This window comes from Bos mutus, chromosome 4 (genome assembly GCF_027580195.1).
Source record: "Bos mutus isolate GX-2022 chromosome 4, NWIPB_WYAK_1.1, whole genome shotgun sequence".
Lineage (NCBI taxonomy): Eukaryota > Metazoa > Chordata > Mammalia > Artiodactyla > Bovidae > Bos > Bos mutus.
In genome coordinates, this window is record NC_091620.1 from 63,025,467 (window position 1) to 63,051,247 (window position 25,781).

At 38.6% G+C, this 25,781-nt stretch overlaps 1 protein-coding gene across 1 annotated transcript in view; it reads left to right on the top strand.

Annotated features, from left to right (window-relative positions):
* ZNF277 (zinc finger protein 277) overlaps positions 1-25,781 on the top strand; it is a 134,322-nt gene that overhangs the window by 54,566 nt on the left and 53,975 nt on the right. The window contains exon 2 of the mRNA XM_005887427.3: positions 18,202-18,403. Coding sequence (XP_005887489.1) covers positions 18,202-18,403 — 202 coding nt within the window. The remainder of the gene's footprint in view (positions 1-18,201; positions 18,404-25,781) is intronic.

Genomic DNA, 25,781 nt, shown 5'->3' on the forward strand with positions numbered 1-25,781 from the left:
TCAGTGGACAAGTAAATTAAGAATTATTTCCTTTAATTGTCCTGAAATAAAATGATTGAATCTCAAGTGTTTTGCCGAAGCTTTTTAAGAGACTACTCATAAGTATGTTGTTCTAAAAGCAGCAGCTCCAAATAAGGTGTAGAAAAAGGATTTGTTAAAGACCTCAGAGTAAGATCAAACAACTACCCAAGCAGGCTGGCATGTGACTGGAGCCAAGAAATGCATGCAGGGCTTCGGCATTTCACTTGGTGGATACAGGCTGCCTTGGCATTATGCTTCGTTCTTTTCTCTCCTCTGGTTGTTCGGACATTCTAGGTTGTGTGAGATGTATCTGAACATGATCAGCCTCCCTGGTGGAAAAGATACGAGTTCCTTAAAGGCACAGCCGCTCTTCTTCATTTGCTCCCCAGCATCTAGCACGGCCTTTTGCCTGAAAGTGGGCTTGAGGGAAAAATTACTTTCTAGAAAAATATTTTTATAAAACTGAATGATACAGTGACTATCAGCTAAGACTTTGCCTAACTTTTGGAAAGTTTCTATTTCAATATCAGGGCTTTAGAGGCAATCTGTTATTATTTTTTATCCTCATATTCTTCAGAGCCTCATTATTACAGAGCTGCTTTATTGCTGAGAAGGCTGTTATAAAGAGGTCTTTTACTGTTTCTACAATTAAAATCCGTCAGACGGAATCTCAGCTGATTTATCCAGTGTCAAATAATGTAGTAAGTACTACCATAGCCAAGGTCCACTGTTTTAATAATAGATTTTCTTCTAAAGGAGTTAGAATAAATTAGTAGTTGTTACCTTTAACAGATCACCCAAAGATCAAAAAAGAATTAACAGATTTTCTTAGTTTTACAGTTTGTCATTGTATTTAGTATTAAAAATAGCAAAATTGCTTGTCAAAAGAGCAGAGAACATATTCAGTTAACATGTTCTTTTCTCCACATGAAAAATCCATTCAGCACACATACTAATTTGAAACTACTGCTTGTCTTTATTCTACATTATTAATATATTTGGGACATAAGCCAAATAAAGAAATGCATCCGTAGAACTGTTAACAATACATTTCATTAAGTGAAAGAAAAAAACTTAATTTTTTCAGGGAACTAATTGACATCTGATATATACATACATATATATGTATATAAGAGTGAAGAAGTAAAATGTTCTAAAACAAGAATTTGAATCAGTGGTATGTGGTGCTTTTGAGAAGTTCCTATTTCTTAATGTACTTTTCTTTGCCTAAAAATATTTTTAGCTTGTTCTGTAAACAAAACTATTTATTGTACTAACAAATTATTTATATTGATGAATTAAGACACCAGACATTAAAATTAAAAGATGACATAGCTCTTTAATTTTTTAAATAGGAATATATTAGTTCCATAACTCAGAAAAAAGTATAATTCTATCAAAAACACTAATTATACTTGATAAGGAAATATCAGATAGGTATTTACAGTTTTCTAGTTGCCAACCCGTTTCATTAAAATATTGACTAGAATATTAATTCCAAGGTAATTGCCTGTCAAATCAAATCATTTAAATTAGGTTAAACCCAACTTCTGTGGATGCACTGTGAAATCTCCACTGGACACCACTTGTTTAGAAAGCATAAGGTAGGCAGATAACCATCAGGTGTTTATAAGTCAGAATTTACCCTTCCTTCTTTTCCATCTTTTCCCTCCATGTGTGCATGCTACCTGCTAAGTCGCTTCAGTGGTGTGACTCTGCGACCCTATGGACTGTAGCCAGCCAGGCTTCTCTGTCCATGGGATTCTCCAGGCAAGAATACTGGAGTGGACTGCCATGCCCATCTCCAAGGGTTCTCCCTGACCCAGGGATTGAACGCATGTCTCCTGAGGCTTCTGCACTGCAGGCAGATTCTTTACCGCTTCAGTAAATAAGAATATTCACCAGTTAGCTTTGTTTCTCCATTCATGCCAAAAAGTCTTGTTTATTAGTGTCTTCTGTTATATTGGTCTACTGTCAGGATCATCAGCATTGTTTGAAATTGGTTATCCTGGTTAACTAAGTTTTCCATTAACTGAGGTGAAATTTTTAATACCTTTTTTATTTTCAGATTTATAGTCCCAAATCCCTGCCTCTTGCCTACTACTGCCTTCTACTGGGGGGAGGGAGATAAAGTTGAAGACTTAATTCCTATTTGTTGCATTACTTAGAATGTAATACACACACACCAGAGCCTTGAATTCTACTTACACACACATGCACACACACACGCACACACACACAGCCTTGAATTCTACTTGGAATCCCAGCACTTCTATCAGATAAAAACTTATAGTAGTTTTATATTGAAATACTCCAAGGTGTCTTTGATGGTATACAGTCAGAGCAGTAGAGGATGTGAGATATCAGTGATATGAGGCAGCGTTTAAAATAATAACACAGAATATGGTTTTTTAATCTTTCATTCCAACTCCTTTTGGATTTGAAATCTCTCCTTGCCAATAAAGTTTAGCATTAGAGAAAATATTTCTGTTGAAATGAATATACTTAACCATATGTGTTTTAAAGTACATTTTTAACAGTAGAAATCTTGTCTGGCTTAAAATCTACAAATAATCATTTATCATATTAATAAAGGATTTATTTTTATCCATTTACTTTCTCTTCCTAGGATTTATTTCCCTCTGAAATGTCACGAACTTATATTTCAAACAGCTGTTGCTTTCACATTATTGTTACTACTGCATTATTAAAGTAGACACTACTAATTCCTCTTTATGGAATGGATTAAGATAAGAATGAATCATGTATAAACCAGGCAAGTAATCGATTGCCAAGAAAGCTGCCTGAGAAAGGAAACTTAATCACAGTTCACCATTCAGTAGTTCTGAAAGTACAAATTTGTATCATGGAAATGAGGCCCCAGCCAACATTTTGGATTCTGCACAGCCTTCATATGACATTTGCAAAGGAGCTTAATATCATCTCATGAGTTGTAATCTGAGCAAGAAATCAAGCCATTTCTGCAGCCTCTAATCTATTACATGGTACAAGTCTTTTTGCCCCTTTTGTGTTCTTTTTTGATGCTATTATAAATTGAATTCTTGAATTTCCTTTTCAGAAAATTCATTGCTGGTATATAGAAGAAACACAACTGATTTTTGTATGTTGATTATGTGTCCTGCAACTTTGCTGAATTTGTTTATTAGTTCTAAGCAATGTTTTCTGTGTGAGTAACCTTTACAATATTCTACATTCAAGATTATGTAATCTGCGAACATCACTTCTTTTCTTATTTGGATGCCATTTTTGTTTCTTGTTTGTTTCTGACCTAGTTTCTAGGACTTCCAGTATTATATTAAATATAAATGCCGAGAGTGGGGATCCTTAATTTGTTCCTCATCTTAGCGTGAAAGCATTCAGTTTTCACAATAATTATATATGATGTTCACTATGAGCTTTTTATATATGGCCTTTATTATGTTAAGGTAATCACCTTTTTTTTAAAGATAAGCTCCTTCTTTTTCTAGTTTATTGAGTGTTTTTATCATGAAAGGATGTTGAATTCTGTCAGTGCTTTTTTTCGTCTATTGAGATGGTCCTGTGATTCAGAGCTTTCGTTCTGTTAATGTGGTATATACCACACTGATTGATTTTCATATGCTTAACCATTCTTGCATCCCAAGGATAAATTCCATTCAGTTATAATGCGTGATCCTTTTAATGTCCTCTTGAATTTGGCTTGCTAGTATTTTGTTGGGAATTTTTGCATCTTTACACATTAAGGATATTAGCCTGTAGTTTTCTTATAGTGTCTTAGATTTTCTGCTTCTTTGTGATTCGGTTTTGGTACATTGTATGTTTCTAGGAATGTATTCATTTCTTCTAGGTTATCCAATTTGTTGGAGTATAATTATTCATGGTACCCTCGAATGATCCTTTGTATTTCTGTGTTATTAGTTATAGTATCTCCCTCTTTCATTCCTAATTTTGAGTTTATCTTTTCAAAACGCCAACTCTTAATTTTGTTGACTTTTTTCTATATTTTTTCCTATTCTCTTAATCTCTATTCTCTATTTCATTTATTTCATTATTTCACTCATTTATTTCCCTTCTGTCCACTTGAAGCTTGGTTTGTTCTTCTTTGACTAGTTCCTTGAATTACAGTTTGTTAATGTGAGATCTTCCTTTTAACATACACGTTTACCAATATAAACTTCCCTGTAAATACTTGTTTTGCTGCATCCCACAAATATTTGTATCTTTTGTTTTCACTTTGTTAGGACTTGCTTTGTGACCTAGTACATTGTGTTGCTTCCCTAATTAAAGACTTTCAGGATCTACTCACAACTTTCAAATTAAATATAAATCTTTGGCTTGGCATTAAAGTTCATCAGCACGTGATCCACCTACTTTTACAGCCTTTTCTTAATGAGACTCGAGCACTAGTTGAACTATTTGGACTTTTAAACAACCTATGTGTACTTGCTGAAATTCTTTACCTTTGAATCCTCTGTGAAGACACCCCTTTATTTCTCCAGATTTATTTTTTCATCCCTATCCTTAGCCCTTGATGTATATGATCAACTTCACTTATAATTGTTGTATAGTTGTCTCATATTTTCTTCTAGACTAACAACTTCTTCACGGTAGGGGTTTTTACTAAAGATCTTTGTGTTTCTTCGAGTATCTAGAATATGCCTTATGCATAATAGGCATTCAATTTTTAAATGATACGTTTAATCAAAATTTTTTATCTCAGGTAGCAAGACTTAGTGACTGAGTTAAAGTGAGCTGGCTTTACTTCTTTCTTAATTTTATCTGTCACAGTCACATTTAGGAACTCATCAGATAGCATGTTTTTATTTAAGAAATTTTCAGTGTTAAAGATTGGGGTAAATAAATGCATTCGTAATCTCTCATTCTTTTGTATATTTTCTTTCAAACCTTGCAGTTGTGTTTGAATGTATGTACATGTATACTTGTGTATGTGTCATAAATTGTTTGCAATTCATTGTGGATTAGGCTCTTTTCAGATAATATCAAACATGTTTGTCAGTATCTCTCCATTGTTTTCATAATTGCTAGTTAGCAAATTCATAGTGTTATGCGGCACAGATTTGCCATGTATTATGGAACAATTTCCATTTGCATGACATTTAGGTTGTTTCTATTACTTTACTTTATAGATGATGCTGTAATAAAGTTTTCATAGCTTTTTGCCTGTTAAATTAGCTCCTTAAATTTTCAAGTATGGATTTATTAGGTTTCAGGATTGAATGTGCTCTTAACTTTTTCATACCAGAAGACGGATCAGACCTTCCACCGGTATCGATGTGTATACTAATCCAGCGCAGCCTCATCAGCTGTCCCAGTGTGCTGCTGAGACTATGCGATAGTGCCGGTTTACATCCGTCCCCACACACGCTCCCACTCTTAGTAGGAGTTTAATAAATTGATCTTTTAAATATTGGGCCTCATTAATTTACAAAATGAATGATTAGCCCCAGGGTAGTTAAATAAATATCTTAATTATACCCTTATTCTGAGCTTTATAGATTAATTATGGTTAAATCCTAGACCCCATCTTTGCAGTTTTCCAAATGGATCTGCAGGGGAGCCACTCGTAGAAATCAAAGAACTGACTTGTTTAGAAGTAGAAGGCCATTTTGTAGTGTAATTTTACTTTCAAGAATTTAGAAATCAATAAACCTTGGAGTTTAACTTTTTCAGAATAAAATCAACACATAACCAATGAATTGATTAGGCATTTAAATCCTCTGGAAAGACATGGTTTCTTCAGATCAAAAGCTTAGAAAACAAGCCTGAAAATATTGTCCAGGCTTGTTAAAATATGTAAGTAAACTATAATCAAAGGCTTCCCAGGTGGCTAAGACAGTTCATAAACTGCCTGCAAATGTAGGAGACATGGGTTCAACCCCTGGGTCAGAAAGATTCCCTAGAGGAGGAAATAGCAACTCATCCCAGTATTCTTACCTGGATAGTAGCCTGGCAGGCTACAGTCCATGAGGTTGCAAAAGAGTTGAACACAGCTGAGTGAGTGAGCCCGCATGTAAGCTATAATCAAATAAATTACATTAATATCTATAAAGAACAAATGTAAAGGAAATGTTTACATAGGAAACTAGGAGTTTATAGCATTTTCAGAATTAAACCAGCAAAAGCAAAAAAAAATACTCTACCTATCTCAATATTCCAGTTTTTATGTCCTTCTGGAACTAACACCCCCAAAAGATGTCCTTTTCATTATAGGGGACAGGAATGCAAAAGTAGGAAGTCAAGAAATACCTGGAGTAACAGGCAAATTTGGCCTTGGAGTACAGAATAAAGCAGGTCAAAGGCTAAAAAAGTTTTGCCAAGAGAAAGTGAAAGTGAAGTTGCTCAGTAGTGTTTAACTCTTTGCAACCCCATGGACTGTAGCCCGCCAGGCTCCCCGATCCATGGGATTCTCCAGGCAAGAATACTGGAGTGGGTTGCCATTTCCTTCTCCAGGGGATCTTCCCGACCCAGGGATCAAACCCAGGTCTCCGCATTGCAGGCAGACGCTTTAACCTCTGAGCCTAGAGAATGCACTGGTAATAGTAAACACCCTCTTCCAACAACACAAGAGAAGACTCTACACATGGACATCACCAGATGGTCAATACTGAAATCAGATTGATTGTATTCTTTGCAGCCAAAGATGGAGAAGCTCTCTACAGTCAGCAAAAACAAGACCAGGAGCTGACTGTGGCTCAGATCATGAATGCCTTATTGCCAAATTCAGACTTAAATTGAAGAAAGTGGGGAAAACCACTAGACCATGCAGGTATGACCTATCAAATCCGTTCTGATTATACAGTGGAAGTGAGAAATAGATTTAAGGGATTAGATCTGATAGACAGTGCCTGAAGAACTATGGACGGAGGTTCATGACATTGTACAGGAGGCAGCAATCAAGACAGACCATCCCCAAGAAAAAGAACTGCAAAAAGGCAAAATGGTTGTCTGAGGAGGCCTTATAAATAGCTGCGAAAAGAAGAGAAGCGAAAGGCAAAGGTGAAAAGGAAAGATATACCCATTTGCATGCAGAGTTCCAAAGAATAGCAAGGACAGATAAGAAGGCCTTCCTCAGTGATCAATGCAAAGAAATATAGGAAAACAATAGAAAGGGAAAGACTAGAGATCTCTTCAAGAAAATTAGAGATACCAAGGGAACATTTCATGCAAAGATGGGTACAATAAAGGACAGAAATGGTATGGACCTAATAGAAGCAGAAGACATTAAGAAGAGGTGGCTAGAATACACAGAACTATACAAAAAAGATCTTCATGATCCAGATAATCACAATGGTGTGATCACTCACCTAGAACCAGACATCCTGGAATGCGAAATCAAGTGGGCCTTAGGAAGCATCACTATGAACAAAGCTAGTAGAGGTGATGGAATTCCAGTTGAGCTATTTCAAATCCTAAAAGATGATGCTGTGAAAGTGCTGCACTCAATATGCCAGCAAATTTGGAGAACTCAGCAGTGGCCACAGGACCGGGAAAGGTCAGTTTTCATTCCAATCCCAAAGAAAGGCAATGCCAAAGAGTGCCCAAACTACCACACAATTGCACTCATCTCACACACTAATAAAGTAATGCTCAAAATTCTCCAAGCCAGGCTTCAACAGTACGTGAACCCTGAATTTCCAGAGGTTCCAGCTGGTTTTAGAAAAAAGCAGAGGAACCAGAGATCAAATTGCCAACATCTGCTGGATCATCGAAAAAACAAGAGAGTTCCAGATAAATATCTATTTCTGCTTTATTGACTATGCCAAAGCCTTTGAGTGTGTGGATTACAATAAACTGTGGAAAATTCTGAAAGAGATGGGAATACCAGATCACCTGACGTGCCTCTAGAGAAACCTATATGCAGGTGAGGAAGCAACAGTTAGAACTGGACATGGAACAACAGACTGGTTCCAAATAGGAAAAGGAGGACGTCAAGGCTGTATATTGTCACCCTGCTTATTTAACTTATATACAGAGTACATCATGAGAAACACTGGGCTGGAAGAAGCACAAGCTGGAATCAAGGTTGCCGGGAGAAATATCAATAAGCTCAGATATGCAGATGACACCACCCTTATGGCAGAAAGTGAAGTAGAACTAAAAAGCCTCTTGATGAAAGTGAAAGAGGAGAGTGAAAAAGTTGGCTTAAAGCTCAACATTCAGAAAACTAAGATCATATCATCCGGTCCCATCACTTCATGGCAGATAAATGGGGAAACAATGGAAACAGTGACAGACTTTATTTTGGGGGGGCTCCAAAATCACTGCAGATGGTGACTGCAGCCATAAAATTAAAAGATGCTTACTCCTTGAAAGAAAAGTTACAACCAACCTAGATAGCATATTAAAAAGCAGAGACATTACTTTGCCAACAAAGGTCCGTCAAAGTGGATGTGAGAGTTGGACTATAAAGAAAGCTGAGCGCCAAAGAATTGATGCTTTTAAACTGTGATGTTAGAGAAGACTATTGAGAGTCCCTTCAACTGCAAGGAGATCCAACCCATCCATCCTAAATGAAATCAGTCCTGAATATTCATTGGAAGGACTGATGCTGAAGTGCCAATACTTTTACCACCTGATGTGAAGAACTGATTCATTGGAAAGGACCCTGATGCTGGGAAAGATTGAAGGTGGGAAGAGAAGGGGAAGACAGAGGATGAGATGGTTGGATGGCGTCACCGACTCAATGGACATGAGTTTGAGTAAACTCCGGGAGTTTGTGATGGACAGGGATGCCTGGCGTCCACAGTCTGTAGGGTTGCAAAGAGTCAGACACAACTGAGCGACTCAACTGAACTGAACTGATCAATTAATTAGATGATCATATGAGAGTAGGAACTAAACCAATTTTATCTGGATTGAGTATATCACCAAATTACTGCTTTTCTTGTTTTGTTTTCAGTTTCACTAATAGTGTGGTGATACTGGAGCTTCCCTGGTGGCTGAGATAGTAAAGAAGCTGCCTGCAATGCAGGAGACCTGGGTTCAATCTCTGGGTCAGGAAAATCCCCTGGCGAAGGGCATGACTACTTAGAGTTTGCAAAAGCAGGTTGCGGGGATTTCTTAAAGGGGAAATGATATGTGGGATATACTGCAGGTCCTTACAAAGGAATGCTGGAAAAGTAATCAATTATTTTTTGACTTGGGCTTTTATTCTCTCATTAGACTTAAGGCCGACAGAAACCTCAGTCATCTTATTTTTTCTTCAAAGTACCAGCAGCCAACTGTTTGTTTGGCAGTAATGATATATTGTAAAGTCTAGGACTACCCCTCCTAGCACTTAGGTATGTTGTAAATTCGTGACTGCTTTATTCCCTGGATAGAACCTTGCCACTCAAAGTGTGGTTTATGGATGGATGAGTGGGCTGACATCATCTGGGAACTGAGACATGCAGGATTTTAAGCCTATCTGCCTCCTGGTTCTACTTTGTTAATTCATGTCCTCCAAGAAGCACACACCAAGATGGGATTTGACATCTTAAGAGATGTGTTAGGGAAGACGCCAGAGGGAAAAAGGAGAAGTAGGTCTGACCTGTGTGAAGGAAAGAGCTAAGGGAGGATTGTGTAGGATCTAAGAGTTTAGCACAGTACTAAGCAATTTTCTGGCAAGCCAAGGGAGAGTCCTCCAGCCAGTGTTAGAACTAGTAAGGCAGAAGTTCCATCTCTCACAGGAATGAGTCTGCCTTACTATTTGTGCTGCCTCCAGTCATTTACTGAGAGCACTGTATGGAAAGCTCTGCTTCAGTGGAAGTGGAAGTGGGATTTCAGAGCACAGCACTGAGGCCTTCTTTCAATTACAGTCATAGCAGCCAGAGATCTCATTGGCACGTTTCCCTGGCCATGACACCTTCTGAATCAGGTGCATCAACAAAATCTCCAGGTGATTATGTGCACATTAAACTTTGAGAAGCACTATTCTAGAATAATAATTTGACACTTTGAGGATGTTAACCCAAAGTCAATAAAATTGTTTATGATCGGCATAGCATCTCCTCAAAAATGCAGTTCTTTGGGGATAGTATTTTTCACAGTTCATTTGAACAGAGTTGCTGTTCAAAGTGAGAACTAGAGCAGATAATTTGTTGTTAATTTGTAACAAATGTGTGAAGCCAATTTGGGGCCAAAGCAGAATTTCCAAGATGCTTTGCCTGCTTGCTGAAGGGAGCTAGATACAATTTACTTCCTCTGGCCTTTTAGAGTTTAAGGTTCTTGTAACAAAGAATTATATATTTCTGCTTCTGTTGTCTTTTTACCACTTGGTAAGATATAAATATGATTCTTATGGTGACTGCTGGAAATAAACTATTTGGAAAATCTTATTGAGTTGCCTCTGCTGATACAGGGCTTAGTATTTGAGGGGCTCGCTTCAATCATACTAATTTACATAAACTATTTACTTTTTTTTAACAATTTGCATTACTAATTTACATGAAAAATTAAGAGTACTTTTTAAATCCCTAATTAAAGATAAAATACTTTTACTACACTCAATAGTATTTTTGGTGATCTTGGTATTCAATGTAATTTTTATATCATTATTTATTAATTAGTAGTGGGCTGTTGCCCCAAGGGCCACAGCACTGAAGATCTAGCTATAAATAAAGTTGGACTACTCTCAATCTTGGGCAGAGAAAGTTCCTCTAAAGACAGACAGCCACAGGTGTTCCCTAAAATAGAATTTACCTAGAAACTGAGTTAAAGGTGTAAGAACCTCTGGTCCACTATCAGCAAACACTTGTCAGATGTAATCTATGTTTCAGGCACTGTATAATTACAACAGAGACCTGGAAATCAGTAAGACTTAGTCATCGACCTTGAAGAATTCACAGAGTACCCTAGTGGCAGAAATATACCTGAAAACAATTAATTACAGCAGAGATATTTGCTGTTGTTGAGCATGGAGAGATGGAGTAGGTCAAGCAGCTAGGGAGCTGGCAGGCACAAAGAATGGTACTAATGCATCACATGAGACACTAGCACTGTCTTTGTGCACCAGGCCTGTCGGGAGTATCTAAAATTCTGAGCAGATCACCTGAGCGATCCAAAACTTAACTTATTACCATCCCTCTCACAAAATAGGGCTTCCCTGGTGGCTCAACTGGTGAAGAATCCACCTGCAATGCGGGAGACCTGGGTTCCATCCCTGGGTTGGGAAGATCCCCTAGAGAAGGGAAAGGCTACCCACTCCAGTATTCTGGCCTGGAGAATTCCATGGACTGTATAGTCCATGGGGTCACAAAGAGTCGGACACGACTGAGCGACTTTCACTTTTCAGTAAATAAAAATCCTGCTTCTTTACATGTATTCATAGAATTGTGACTGGTACCCCTATTCATACAGCCTTTTCAGACAGAAACCTGAGAGGCTTCCTCATGTCCTTCTCCTTTACTCCCTGTGGCCAACATTACTCAGAACTCTCAGTTTAATCTTCAGAGCCTCCTCTCTCTTCCTCCCTTCTGAGCACTGCCAACACTGCTGCCTCAGATAAGCTCTTAAACTTGAACATCTGCAATAGTCTTCCCACTGGTTAGTCTCTCCCATCTTCAGACATGACCTCTTTCCAATCCATTCTCCCCATATCAGTTTAAAACAGGAGTGGCCCTTCTTCCTGCAGGAAAAGGCCTAAACGCCTTAAGGAGTTAGGTGTAGGTTGAGAGATCAAAAAAAGATCTTAATGACCCAGATAACCACAGTGGTGTGATCACTCACCTAGAGCCAGACATCCTGGAGTGTGAAATCAAATGGGCCTTAAGAAGCATCACTATGAACAAAGCTAGTGGAGGTGATGGAATTCCAGCTGGGCTATTTCAAATCCTAAAAGATGATGCTGTGCAAGTGCTGCCCTCAATATGCCAGCAAATTTGGAAAACTCACCAGTGGCCACAGGACTCGGGAAGGTCAGTTTTCATTCCAATCCCAAAGAAGGGCAATGCCAAGGAATGTTCAGACTGTTGCACAATTGCACTTATTTCACGTGCTAGTAAGGTCATGCTCAAAATTCTTCAAGCTACTCTTCAACAGTATGTGAACCAAGAACTTCCAGATGTTCAAGCTGGATTTAGAAAAGGCAGGGGAACCAGAGATCAAATTGCCAACATCCGTTGGATCATAGAAAAAGCCAACACATTAGAAAAGACCCTGATGCTGGGAAAGATAGAAGGCAGGAGCAGAAGGGGATGAGAGAGGATGAGATGATTGGGTGGCATCACCGACTCAATGGACATGAGTTTCAGCAAGCTCCAGGAGATGGTGAAGGACAGGGAAACCTAGACATGCTGCAGTCCATGGGGTCGCAGAGTCAGATGCAACAGAACAACATGGGTTGAGAGTGCTACTAATGCTTGAGAGCCAAACTGCTTGGATTCAAATCCTGGCTCTACCACTTACTAGCTGTCTAGGGCAAGTCACTTAGCCTCTCAGTGACTAAGTTTCCTCAACTGTAGTATAGATGTAGAAACTGACTCTCTGTCATAGGATTATTGAGGGGGTTAATTGACTCAATACTGTACCTGTAAAGTGCTTAACAGTGCCTGGCACAAAGTCAATACACTGCTTGATGGTGGGTACTCATGGTAGGGTAATAGTACACAGAGTATGTGCCAGGTAAATAAAGATGACCAGTACTCCCCTTGTCTTCTAGAGACTAACAATCTGAAGGCAAACAAATTAGGTCTTATGATCAATGCTGTCAGAATTTGAGCACAATGCTAAATGATCAGGGAATAAGAAATTTATTAACTCTTGTAATCTAAAATTGTTCTGTTAAAATTTTTTTGTTTTCTGGATACATAGTAAGTCAACTTCCCAAATACAACTTCAGTTCAGTTCAATTCAGTCGCTCAGTCGTGTCCAACTCTTTGCAACCCTGTGAATCGCAGCATGCCAGGCCTCCCTATTCATCACCAACTCCCGGAGTTCACTCAAACTCATGTCCATCGAGCCAGTGATGCCATCCAGCCATCTCATCCTCTGTCGTCCCCTTCTCCTCCTGCCCCCAATCCCTCCCAGCATCAGAGTCTTTTTCCAATGAGTCAACTCTTCGCATGAGGTGGCCAAAGTACTGGAGTTTCAGCTTTAGCATCATTCCTTCCAAAGAACACCCAGGACTGATCTTCTTTAGAATGGAGTGTCTCTCAAACCACACGTTCCTCATACATAAAATTTGAAGACTCATGATTTTGTTCCTGTATACACTTACAGTGACAATAAGCAATTGGTTCTAGTACGTGTGAACATTTAGGTCCAATAGTTTGAAAAAAAGAGAAACTGGCATTGAACGCATATGCAAAAGGGAAGACACATGATCCACAGACGAATAGTAGAGAGTTTGCAGTAAAGCCTCAGGAATTAATAACAGTGGTAGAGGTAACTACCACTGTAGTTATCTGTAGTTAACTGTAGAGATGACTGGTTGAAAAAGACCCTGATGCTGGGAAAGACTGAAGGCAGAAGGAGAAGGGAACGACAGAGGATGAGATGGTCGGATAGCATCACCTACTCGAGGGACATGAGTTTGAGCAAGCTCTGGGAGTTGGTGATGGACAGGGAAACCTGGCATGCTGCAGCCATGGGGCCGTGAAGAGTCGGACTGGACTGAGCAACCGAACTGAACTGAGTGATAACTGTACCCACTGGTTTTTGAAGTATGTGGGCTGCTGAGGTTTGAGAGTTGCTGGTGGAGGTGATATGAGGGAGATTGCAGGACACTGGCAGAATATATGTAAATTCAGTATGTCTTATAAATACATATGAATTCAAAACTGAACACAGAGTTTAAAGAAGAAATACAGATTGAGGAATTGCCTTTTGATGTTGGAGGCAGAAGAATATACTGTTTGAATTTGGGTTCAAATTACTAGTTCAGTTCAGTCGCTCAGTCGTGTCTTACTCTTTGCGACCACATGGACTGCGGCACGCCAGGCATCCCTGTCCCTCACAAACTCCTGGAGTTTACTCAAACTCATGTCCATTGAGTCGGTGATGCCATCCAACCATCTAATCCTCTGTTGTCCCCTTCTCCTCCTGCCTTCAATCTTTCCCAGGATCAGGGTCTTTTCCAGTGAGTCAGCTCTTCACATCAGGCGGCCAAAGTATTGGAGTTTCAGCTTCAATATCAGTCCTTCCAGTGAACACTCAGGACTGATCTTTAGGATGTATTGGTGGGATCTCCTTGCAGTCCAACGGACTCTCAAGAGTCTTCTTCAACACCACGGTTCAAAAGCACCAATTCTTCGGCACTCAGCTTTCTTTATAGTCCAACTCTCACATCCATACGTAACTACTGGAAAAACCATAGCTTTGACTAGACGGACCTTTGTTGGCAAAGTAATGTCTCTGCTTTTTAATATGCTGTCTAGGTTGGTCATAGCTTTCCTTCCAAAAAACAAGCGTCTTTTAATTTCATGGCTGAAGTCACCATCTGCAGTGTTTTTGGAGCCCCCAAAAATAAAGTCTGCCACTGTTTTCATTGTTTCCCCATCTATTTGCCATGAAGTGATGGGACTGGATGCCATGATCTTAGTTTTCTGAATTTTGAGCTTTAAGCCAACTTTTTCACTCTCCTCTTTCACTTTCATCAAGAGGTTCTTCAGTTCTTTGCCTTCTCCCATAAGGATGGTGTCATCAGCGTATCTGAGGTTATTGGTATTTCTCCAGCAATCTTGATTCCAGCTTGTGCTTCATCCAGCCCAGTGTTTCTCATGATGTACTCTGCGTATAAGTTAAATAAGCACAGTGACCATATACAGCCTTGACGTACTCCTTTTCCTATTTGGAACCAGTGTGTTGTTCCATGTCCAGTTCTAACTGTGCTTCCTGACCTGCATACAGATTTCTCAAGACGCAGGTCAGATGGTCTGGTATTCCCATCTCTTCAAGAATTCTCCACAGTTTATTGTGATCCACACAGTTAAAGGTTTTGGCACAATCAATAAAACGGAAGTAGATGTTTTTTCTGGAACTCTCTTGCTTTTTTGCTGATGCAGCAGATGATGGCAATTTGATTTCTGGTTCCTCTGCTTTTTTAAAACCAGCTTGAACATCTGAAAGTTCATGGTTCACATATTGCTGAAGCCTGACTTGGAGAATTTTGAGCATTACTTTACTGGCATCTGAGATGAGTGCAATTGTGAGGTAGTTTGAGCATTCTTTGGCATTGCCTTTCTTTGGAATTGGAATGAAAACTGACCTTTCCCAGTCCTGTGGCCACTAGTGAGTTTTCCAAATTTGCTGGCATATTGAGGGCAGCACTTGCACAGCATCATCTTTTAGGATTTGAAATAGCCCAGCTGGAATTCCATCACCTCCACTAGCTTTGTTCATAGTGATGCTTCTTAAGGCCCATTTGATTTCACACTCCAGGATGTCTGGCTCTAGGTGAGTGATCACACCACTGTGGATATCTGGGTCATTAAGATCTTTTTTTGATCTCTCAACCTACACCTAACTCCTTAAGGCGTTTAGGCCTTTTCCTGCAGGAAGAAGGGCCACTCCTGTTTTAAACTGATATGGGGAGAATGGATTGGAAAGAGGTCATGTCTGAAGATGGGAGAGACTAACCAGTGGGAAGACTATTGCAGATGTTCAAGTTTAAGAGCTTATCTGAGGCAGCAGTGTTGGCAGTGCTCAGAAGGGAGGAAGAGAGAGGAGGCTCTGAAGATTAAACTGAGAGTTCTGAGTAATGTTGGCCACAGGGAGTAAAGGAGAAGGACATGAGGAAGCCTCTCAGGTTTCTGTCTGAAAAGGCTGTATGAATAGGGGTACCAGTTACAGTTCTATGAATACATGTAAAGAATGCATGTACAGTTCTTCTGTGTATTCTTGCCACCTGTTCTTAATATCTTGTGCTTCTGTTGGGTCCATACTATTTCTGTCCTTGATTGTGCCCATGTTTGCATGAAATGTTCCCTGGTATCTCTAATTTTCTTCAAGAGATCTCTAGTCTTTCCCATTCTGTTGTTTTTCTCTATTTCTTTGCACTGATCACTGAGGAAGGCTTTCTTATCTCTCCTTGCTATTCTTTGGAACTCTGCATTCAAATGGGTATATCTTTCCTTTTCTCCTTTGCTTTTCACTTGTCTTCTTTTCACGGCTATTTGTAAGGCTTAGGCCATTTACTAACACTGTGATTTGGGGAAATTATTTAATTTTTTAAGTCTCAGTTCTCATCTGAGAGATGGGGATTGTGATAGTACTAATCCAACAAGGAAGTTAGGATTGTGAAAGTTCTCTAAACACTTTGCTGGTAATTTACAAATAGCAAACATCTAGTAAGGTTAGTTCTTGCTGTTGATGGTGATTATTAATATATTGTTTCTTTGCTTCCGTTAAGATAAGTGAATTTACAGATATTTCAGTCAAATTTAGGAGAAGAGCATCTTCCTAGATGGCAGGTTATTGTCTACTTAGAATATGCTGCCTTTTGTTATCTTATTCTAGGGAATGTAAAATATTGTAGAGTTTCATAAGCATATCCCTGTCTCTTTCCTCACCTATTTTTCACGTGCAGGTTTAAGTTCCTACAGAATTTAACATGTAACTGAAAAATATATCCTACAACTAAAGAGCTATAGAATTCCAGAAATCCTTGATTTCATTACCTAATTTATGAATGTAATAATTGGTAACATGCCAGTTTTACTAATAATGCTTTTAAAGTGCTGAAACATTTTTCATATTCTCCCTATTGTCATATGTACCCTGTTTTCTCTTTCTTGATATTTAATAATTTTATGTAACTAAAATAAACAGTTTGATTTAGCATCCTCTATTATGAGTGATGTGTTAGAGGACATTCCTTACGGGGCACTTTCCTGAAGCTCACTTAAACTCCTCTGTCCCATGCTCCCATAAGCGCTGTATATTCCCTACTTCCCTCCCTCCCTGCCTCCTCTTCTCTCTCCCTCCCTATCTCCCCATATCTCTCTTTCCCCCCTTCTCTCTCTATCCTTTTAACTTTTCTGCCCTTTAGCCTTGATGGTAAGAATAGTATCATGCAGCATCAAACAGGAAACGGCCAGCACTCAGTAGATATTCAGCTAGGTTTTGTTGAGTGAGTGAATGAATGCTGCCCTCTTGCATCATTTATCCAGTTCTGAGACCGGGGTCAGCAGTGTACCAGTAACTGATCAGTTAGTTATTCATTTAAAAAGGCATTTAGGAATAAGGTAAAGTAAAATAAAAAATAAATAAAATTTAACATAGAATTAAATAGTAACCTAATTCCAGAGACTGCCGTCTGTGAAACAGCTGTCTTTCTAAAGTCTAAAGCTGTCTTTCTAAAGCCCTTCTTCAGATGCCAAATGCCTTCCACTAGTTACCTGGTTGCTAACTACTCAGTAGTATGCCTACAGTGACAGGTTCAGTCTAGAAGACTGAAGAGAAATCGTGATAAAACTGTCTCTAATTCAAGGCCCTTAATTCAGAGCTGTAGATCTTAAACACCTCAACTCTTAAAGATTCTGTAGGTGATGTTAGGGAAAGGAATAATGTAGACATGAAAAAGGTTCATCATGTATGTCTAGTGACTGACATTCATCTCTTTGTTCACAAGAACTTGAGTTATGATATACAACTGTGTAGTAAGCAAATGATAGACATAAATCAAATCACAAATTGCCACCTGGGCCACCCAGCACATGCTGTGTCAACCCAATGTGAGACTTACCTTCTTCTCACATGTCAGATAATCAGAGACAGGAAAAAGTTTGCAGGTGCAACAGGAAGCAGCTAAAGAGATTGTCCTGGCATCACCTGTAGCCTCAGTATATACCATTTACCTCCCAGTGTCATGACTCTCGGCCATAGGTCACATTTGAGACTTAGAACCTTAACCCAGCGTGCTGCAGCCTCCCTCTCAAGTCCCCCTAGAGTTGCTGCCATTGGCCAGTGTCCAAGAATGGGGTTGCACAGCTGTCCTGACAAATGAGTTTCCCCCATTCAAGCCAGCAAATGGGGAGTTTGAGCTGCTTTGTAATACTCCTTGCCTCTGGGTTGCAGAAGCTATTTAACATGTAATAAAGTATCTTGCTCTCTGTTTTTGTGTATTTTCTTTTAGATATTATGTAAACATCTTTAGGATCCTTTTAATGCAGGAGGCGAGAAATCATCCATCTAAAGGGAGTTGATTTCAGCTTTTTTCTTCTTTCTTTTTGTCTCTCCCAGACACTAAGGATTATATCCTGGAGCCGCTTTCTCTGCCAGAAAGTCCAGGTGGCACCACCAGCTTAGAAGGTTCTCCATCTGTGCCTTGTATTTTCTGTGAAGAACATTTTCCTGTGGTTGAACAAGACAAACTTCTGAAACACATGATTATTGAACATAAGATTGTCATAGCTGATGTCAAGTTGGTTGCTGATTTCCGAAGGTAAATTTTGTTTTCATCCATAGAAGAATTAGGTTTACTAACTTAATTATTTCTGTAGAAATATGAAAATTCATACTCTTTTTCAGGTTTCAACTTAGCCTTTTTTCAACTTTGAGCTTATTTGCATTCTTGAGCAAGTTGTATTTGAAAATGTTACATACTGTTGTATTTCTACAAATTCTGGAAGCAGATCAACTTTCTAAAGAGTTGATAATACTCCCTTTACCACATCTCATGAAATTTTTTGCATTGTTGGTCTCTATCAGATTGATGTCCTTTTTATATTTCAGGATACACACATTCTCCAGCTAAGTGAGTTCTTCCCGACAGCCCAGAATAAACTTGGTTAAAAAAAAAAAAATTTTTTTTTTTTTTTTTAAAGGGAGGTTTGGGGGAAAGGGGATCTTGAATCTTAAGTGTTATGATAAAGTTGAAAATCAGAAAAAGACTGAGTCTTTCAACAACCCAGAGGGGTATAAGGGGTATAAAAGGAGACAGCAGCTAAGATCAGTGACTGAGGTGCTTAGAGGAAGAGGGTAAGGAAGATGAAGAGAAGATAGGTGTGAGTGGTTGAGTAACTGCCAACCCTGGACATGGTGAGAAATGTAGGAACCTAACCTGTATAGCTGGATCCTGAAGTGAGCTAGACTCGCTAATTCTAGACCGATTCTCAGAAGTGATTGTCTAAGAGACATGCCTTCTCTGAAGCAGGTATAATGGAGTAGTTATGTGTAGGTCATTATCAGTTGAAAACACCTTGCAAACAAGATGGTGGTAGTTAACTAGCTTAGTATAGTTACTGAAAGCACACATTTTGGTGTATCTGGTAAAGTCCCATTTTGAGATGTTCTGCATCTCAAACATTAGAATAGCCTAATTCTATTAGAATTAGGCTACAGAGCATTAGAGTAACCCAGATATTGTAATATCCTTGCATCTAAATTCTGTATCTGCCAGACCACATTATTCTTAGCAAGCGACTTCTTTCTTAGGATGGGTTTTGCAAACAGCAAGCTGTATTATTAAGAGTGGACTGTGAAACCCAGCAGGCCTAGGATTGAATGCAGACTCAGTGACTTTCTTACCATATAACTCCCAGCAAGCTTCTTACTTCTCTAAGCATCAGTTTTCTTATCTATAAAATGGGGGTAACACCAGCCCTCATAAGATTGTTGAGCTTTGTATAAAAACAAGATACGTGTAGCACCAACTAGCATCTGATATCCTTCATACCCAATAAATAGTAGCCAACTTTTTAAGTGTATTTTGATTACAAAAGATATATTTGAAGTCTTAGTTTTCTGCAACTAGAGCTTAAGTTTTCAATAGGCATTTGTTGCTGACCTGAAGATCTAATTATGGTTTGTAAAATTTGTTTTGAGAAATTTTCATTTCAGATTCTAAGTACTCTAAACTTCTAGAGTAGCAGTTTGTTTTTTAAGGACAAATAACCACAGTGCCCACAGGGGTAATATTAGCTATTCTGTAGCCCTTTTGTCCTTCTCAACTGCATAACACCTATTCAGAATGTCTGCTGTGTGCCTCCTGTGTGGTGGCTGCTTTTATCCGCTTAGCATTGCCACTCAGCATTTGAGTAGACTTGGGGCTGTATGCTTAGGGGGCATAGAAAGTTATATGAACAATATATGTCACCAACTCCTAGAATGAGCTTTTTTTTTTTTTTGGCCACACCATGAAACACTTGTGGGAATCTTAGTTCCCTGACTAGAGGTCAAACCTGGGCCCCTTGCAGTGGGAGCGTACAGTCCTAACCACTAAACCAGCAAGGAATTTCCTAGAATAAGCTGATTTTTACAAGCTTTACAAGCTTTTACAGTGGAAAAACAGTGCTTCTCATTCTCATCCATTGTTCTTTGCTTTCAATTAAAGTATTTGTATGTGTGTGTATGTACGTATGTATGTATATACGTGTGTGTGTGTGTGTGTGTGTGTGTTTTGGGAGTTTTCTCTTACATGATACAAAGTTGCTGCTGCTGCTAAGTCGCTTCAGTCGTGTCCGACTCTGTGCGACCCCAGAGACGGCAGCCCACCAGGCTTCCCCGTCCCTGGGATTCTCCAGGCAGGAACACTGGAGTCGGTTGCCATTTCCTTCTCCAATGCATAAAAGTGAAAAGTGAAAGTGAAGTCGCTCAGTCGTGTCCGACTCTAGCGACCCCATGGACTACAGCCCACATGTAGTCAGATGTGTTGATTTTGTTTTAGACACTTCTTAAGCTAGAGAGCTTTGAATTGTTTACTTATTCAAATAACCATTGATAGGAGTATCAGCTAAGTAATGCTTTTCTAAATTTTGTATCACTTGGCTTTTCTTTGATGTAAAACTATATTTCTTTACTCTTTTTTGTGATATAAATGCAAATTCTCCCTCAGAAATTGCAGAAAAATGTGATGATCAACCAGTGATAATTGAGTAATGCTGAATTTTTCTTTCTTTTCTAAAATCTGTAAGGAATGTCTGAATCAGAGGTTGTATTTTATCCTTTGTACTTAATGTAAGATAGCTGAGTGGCTATATTTGTTCTAATCAATCTCTCTTTTTATCTTTGTTGTCAATCTTATCTGTATGTGGACAGGAAAATCAAATTATTTGCTAGGTCTCAGGGCTTAAGAGTTGATAATCAAATGTTAAGATCAATCACATTCTAAATGCAACTATGTAATAAAATGGATGCTTTAATTAAAAAGAAAAAGATGCTTGTCTGATAGAAGTGCTTTCTAAATAATGTGTAGTTAGAGTGTACTTTAAATTTGGAAATCTAGATTTTCCTTGTCAATTGTCCTAATTAAATTAGTTGCATTCTCAGGAAGTAAAAACATGATTAATTCAAACTGACCAGGAATGTATATGAATAAACTTTAATACCTTTTAAAATATTCAGTCTCCTTTAGGTATTACCTGCCTACTGTTTAAGTAAACTAAAAATTCCTCTCCAAAACAGTACAAGCACTGACTACTATGATCAGAATTAAACTGGAATCTTTTCAGCATTATATGACTTTTTCTTAACAGTTATTGAGGGGAGGAAGGGACAGTGAGAAGTTCAATTGGCATGAATTAATTCACTCAGAACTGCTTTATAGGTTGAATAATTATTATATGTAATAATTATTATATATGCTTCTCAGAGAAGAGTTGTTGCTTCTGAGTACAATAAGTAATAAAGATGATAAATAATAGATAAGAGATGCATTTACCTCATCCTTTGTAAGAAATAAGCTCTAAAGTTTCATGTGGAATATATTTAACATTTTCTTTATTGGAACAAAGTAACAGTAAAACTTTCCAAGAGCAAACAAACAAAATCTCTCCTTTGATCCATTTATTAACATAGCTATTTATATAAGCTATTTGCTAGCTTTATGCAGTAGATAAAATTTTTCCAGAAGAAAAATGTTAACTCCTAATTCTTTGCTCCTTTCTATATTAGATTCCACTCATTCCATGCTACTTAATTAACAGCTATATCTCAAATCTTTATGCTTCTGTCAGTATCACACCAGTTACAATGGGGAGTTGGACGGGGAAGATGATATTACTACAAAGATTTCTGGTTAGACATGATTAAAATTCTTTGAAAGAAAGTATTTGCTGGTGACCAAATAATTACTTTTATGGCTTTTTAATAAAATATGAAATGCTGTGACAACTATCCTCCAAATAAAGGGTTCATACCACATATTATTTCTTGGCTTCCTTTATGTATTGGGTGGCTGCAACTGTAGCTTAACTGAAAAAGTAGGAAAAAAATGAAGTACTAAATGATTTCTTAACATGGAACAATAAGTTTTAGTGGGTAGGAAAAAATGCCACAAATGCATGTGTTGAACATCTGCTATCTTTAAGACATGTCTCGGTTGAATACAATTTATCTGAATGTTTTTACCAACCACAGGAAAATGGATATATTGACACTTCTTAATTCTGTGGTAAACTAAAAGTACTATTATGTGATAACTGTGATTCATCTTAAATCTAGACTTAGGTCAAAAATTTGTTGTAGTTCAGAGCTGTTCATTTAGTATACCATAAGGTATGATAATTTATTTAATTTACATGGTAGTTTATGATAATATTTCACTTTTGTAGCATGGCTTTTTTCATTTGATGTTGGTGTCACCCAACCTTTGGTCAGGAGGAGACCACTCAAATGACAACTTTGTGTCTATTGGACTGACCTCTTACCTGCATTATTCTCTTTTCCTCAGAACTGCCTAACAAAATCTCAGAGATGTTTCTAGAGATGGTGTCTAAAAAACATCCTTTCCAGAATTCATAACTACTTGTTCATGGAGCAATAAAATAACTTTTAATGAATGGAAAGGCCTCTAGACTGTGAGCATATAACAACATTTTCTCTCCCTTCACCCCATGGGAAGCCTTAACAATTTGAGGAGCATAACTGAGGTTCTGTCAGACAGGCTCTCTCCATGATTTTAAGTCAGCTGCTGTTAGTTATCATGTCCCTTGTGCCTACCACATTGAGGTAAACAGTGATACAAAACAAATGTGTGACGTGAGCCTTCTCTTAAAAGACTGTGGAGAATAGGAGTGAACATGGAAGTCCTTGGAGACTCAGAGCCATTGACTTTTGGAATCAGGACTTCAGAAGAATTAGTGCCACTGTAGGGTCTCTCTTGAGATCTTCCCTGGTGGCTCAGTGGGTAAAGAATCTGCCTGCAGTGCAGGAGACCAGGGTTCAGTCCCTGAGTTCAGAGGATCCCCTGGAGAAGGAAATGGCAGCTCACTCCAGTATTCTTGCCTGGAGAATCTCTTGGAAAGAAGAGCCTGGCGGGCTACAGTCCATGGGGTCGCAAGGAGTCAGACACAGCTGAGTGACTTTCACTTCATTTCAGAGTCTCTCTTGCCTAGTCAAGCAGTTCCAATTCCACAGCCCCAAACAGCTGGTGTCAGCTTTCAGTACCTACACAGGAGGTTAGGAGCAGTTCAGATCAAGAGCTGCTTTTAGGTAGTATGCTTTTCAGAAAGGGAAGAACTTCCCCCTCCCTTCAGACTTCATTTCTGTACTTTGGTTTTGCCCTGTCAAAAACTTTTTCCATGGGCTCTAAGGAAGTTGAGTCTCTCCATGGTCTCTGAGGAAGTTCTTCAACTATCCATTACAACTATTAATATAATCCTAGAGGCTTTCTCCTGCTTCTTTCTTGTTCTGAGGTTGTTATGTAGATTGGCCCTCAAGTGACAAGAGAGTCATGATGTTGTAGAAGACTTAAGATTTGGAGACAACAGATCCCAATTGGAAAGGTCACGGTTGTGTGACCTTGGGCAGGTAGGGTCTCAGTAACAGTAGCTGCTCATAGTTCTCATCCTTTGATCACTCTCCTCTTCCCCCGCCTCAGGCACCTGTGTGTGCCTTCTGACCCTACTAATACAACTGTTGTAACTTGCTCATTACATGTTTGGTGAAACCTTATCATTGTTTTTGTTGTTGTTTTGGATGCCAGGATTTCTTTGGAATAAACAAATTCTTTATTACTCCAGTTTTATCTAAATATGTTATTTTCCCTTACAATAATAGCTGCCATTTATTAAACACCCAGAATGGTGGGTGCTGCTTTACATGTATCATCCTATTTAATTATCAGCAATCCATTTTGCAAATGAGTAAGCCAAGTTTCAGAAGTTTTAAAAAACCTTTCAATTCAGACTCATATCTCTAAAGGCAAAGGCCCTGCTTCTCTATTCACTGCTGCCTGCGGGGCTGGTGTAATCAGTTAATAAAACATCAACTGTGAGGGTTTGACCATAGGTTTAATCTGAAAAGCTAAACTACTTCTAGCTTATGATTTGTGCAGGTAAGAGACTCTTACTGTGTTGACTCTGTTACAGAATTGGTCAATGACAGTTCACAGGACAGTCTCATCACTAGTATCTGCTCTTATCTAGTCATCTGCTTCATGCAGTTATCATTGCCTTTTAACAAACTGTACACTAATGGGCTGGTGACTATTCTGTTTTCCCCAGAGGATATCACCCACTTCAGTGGAATAGTAATCAAGAGTGATGAACCTCTCCTTGATGTATTCTAGTGGTAGCTATGAGGGAGCTCCAGATAAAACATGACTCTTCTATTTTTTTAAGTCAGTTTTCTCAGCACCTGGTCCTGCTGTATGAATTTGATTAATCATGAAAATAGATGACTGTGTATTTCAGTTTGGAAGAACGATCTATCTTCTGTTCCTGACATCTCTAATGGACGTTCTCTTGTGGTCCTTCATCCATGTCACCATTCTGCAATGGAAAATATACTAAGGGAAGAGTAAGAAAAGTGTCTGGGAATGTTCTTTTTATTCTCTTAAGTCTTCTCTTGCCTTTTATTTCTCTTTCCCTGGAGAGGGAAAAAAAGCAACTAGTGGGAAATGGAAAGGAGGAGAATGAGAGTAACTGTGTAGGATAACTGGGAAGCGGAAGGTTGCTGAAGCTGGCCAGAATGGCAAAGGAAACAACATGTCTGCCTTTTATAGGTGCTTTTCCTCTTTTTGTGTACTTTGATGGATCTGAAAGGCTTTCTGCTCTGATACTTCTATGTGGAAGCCAGTAAGCTAGCCATAGTGTCGTAGTTCATTATTTATACTATTTATGGTTTGAGGGTGAGCTGGAGCCTAAGATACATCATTTTCAGATCTCTTAAAATAAGGTCTAGCACTGTTTTATAAGGAAAGGGTTCTCCCCCTTTTTACCCATCCAGGTTGACAGCATGGTTATACATGAGAAGAATGAACTAAAGCATGTGGTTCCGTTGTTACACGTTATTCTTTTACTTCTTTTACTTGTATATTCTATTCATGGTGTTGTCATCCATTTATATTTTATATAAGCTCATGTCATGGTTCTCTTTCTCTCAGACCTCTCTCCCAGCACATTTTTTTTCTAATATATAATGTATGTCCTTTCTATAGGAGACTGTAGGTTTGGGAAATTAAGGAAAGGATAAAAAAGAGCTGAAATACTGGGGGTTGGAGACTACTTAGAGAACTTAGAGGAATCTTTAGATACTCTTCTATCTCTTTAAAACATTTAGTGGGGACCTACTGTATGCAGAACACCGCTTGGTGCTGTATCAGGCCATTTAAATGTATTCTTTCTGTGTACTTTATCTGTTTCACTAAGTTCCATCTCTTTCACAGATTTTGGCTCTTTGTTGTAAGGTTCTTTTTTTTATCCATCGACCATGTATTCTGATAAATAGTCAATTATATAGTCAACCTTTCCATCTCCTTTCTCCTCCATGAAGGAGATCACATTCTCTTCTTTGTATAATTTGATAAATGGGATTGCAATTGTCAGTGTAAATCTTTTTAGGTAAATGGAAAGATGAACAGTTTGTTGAATCCTGTTATC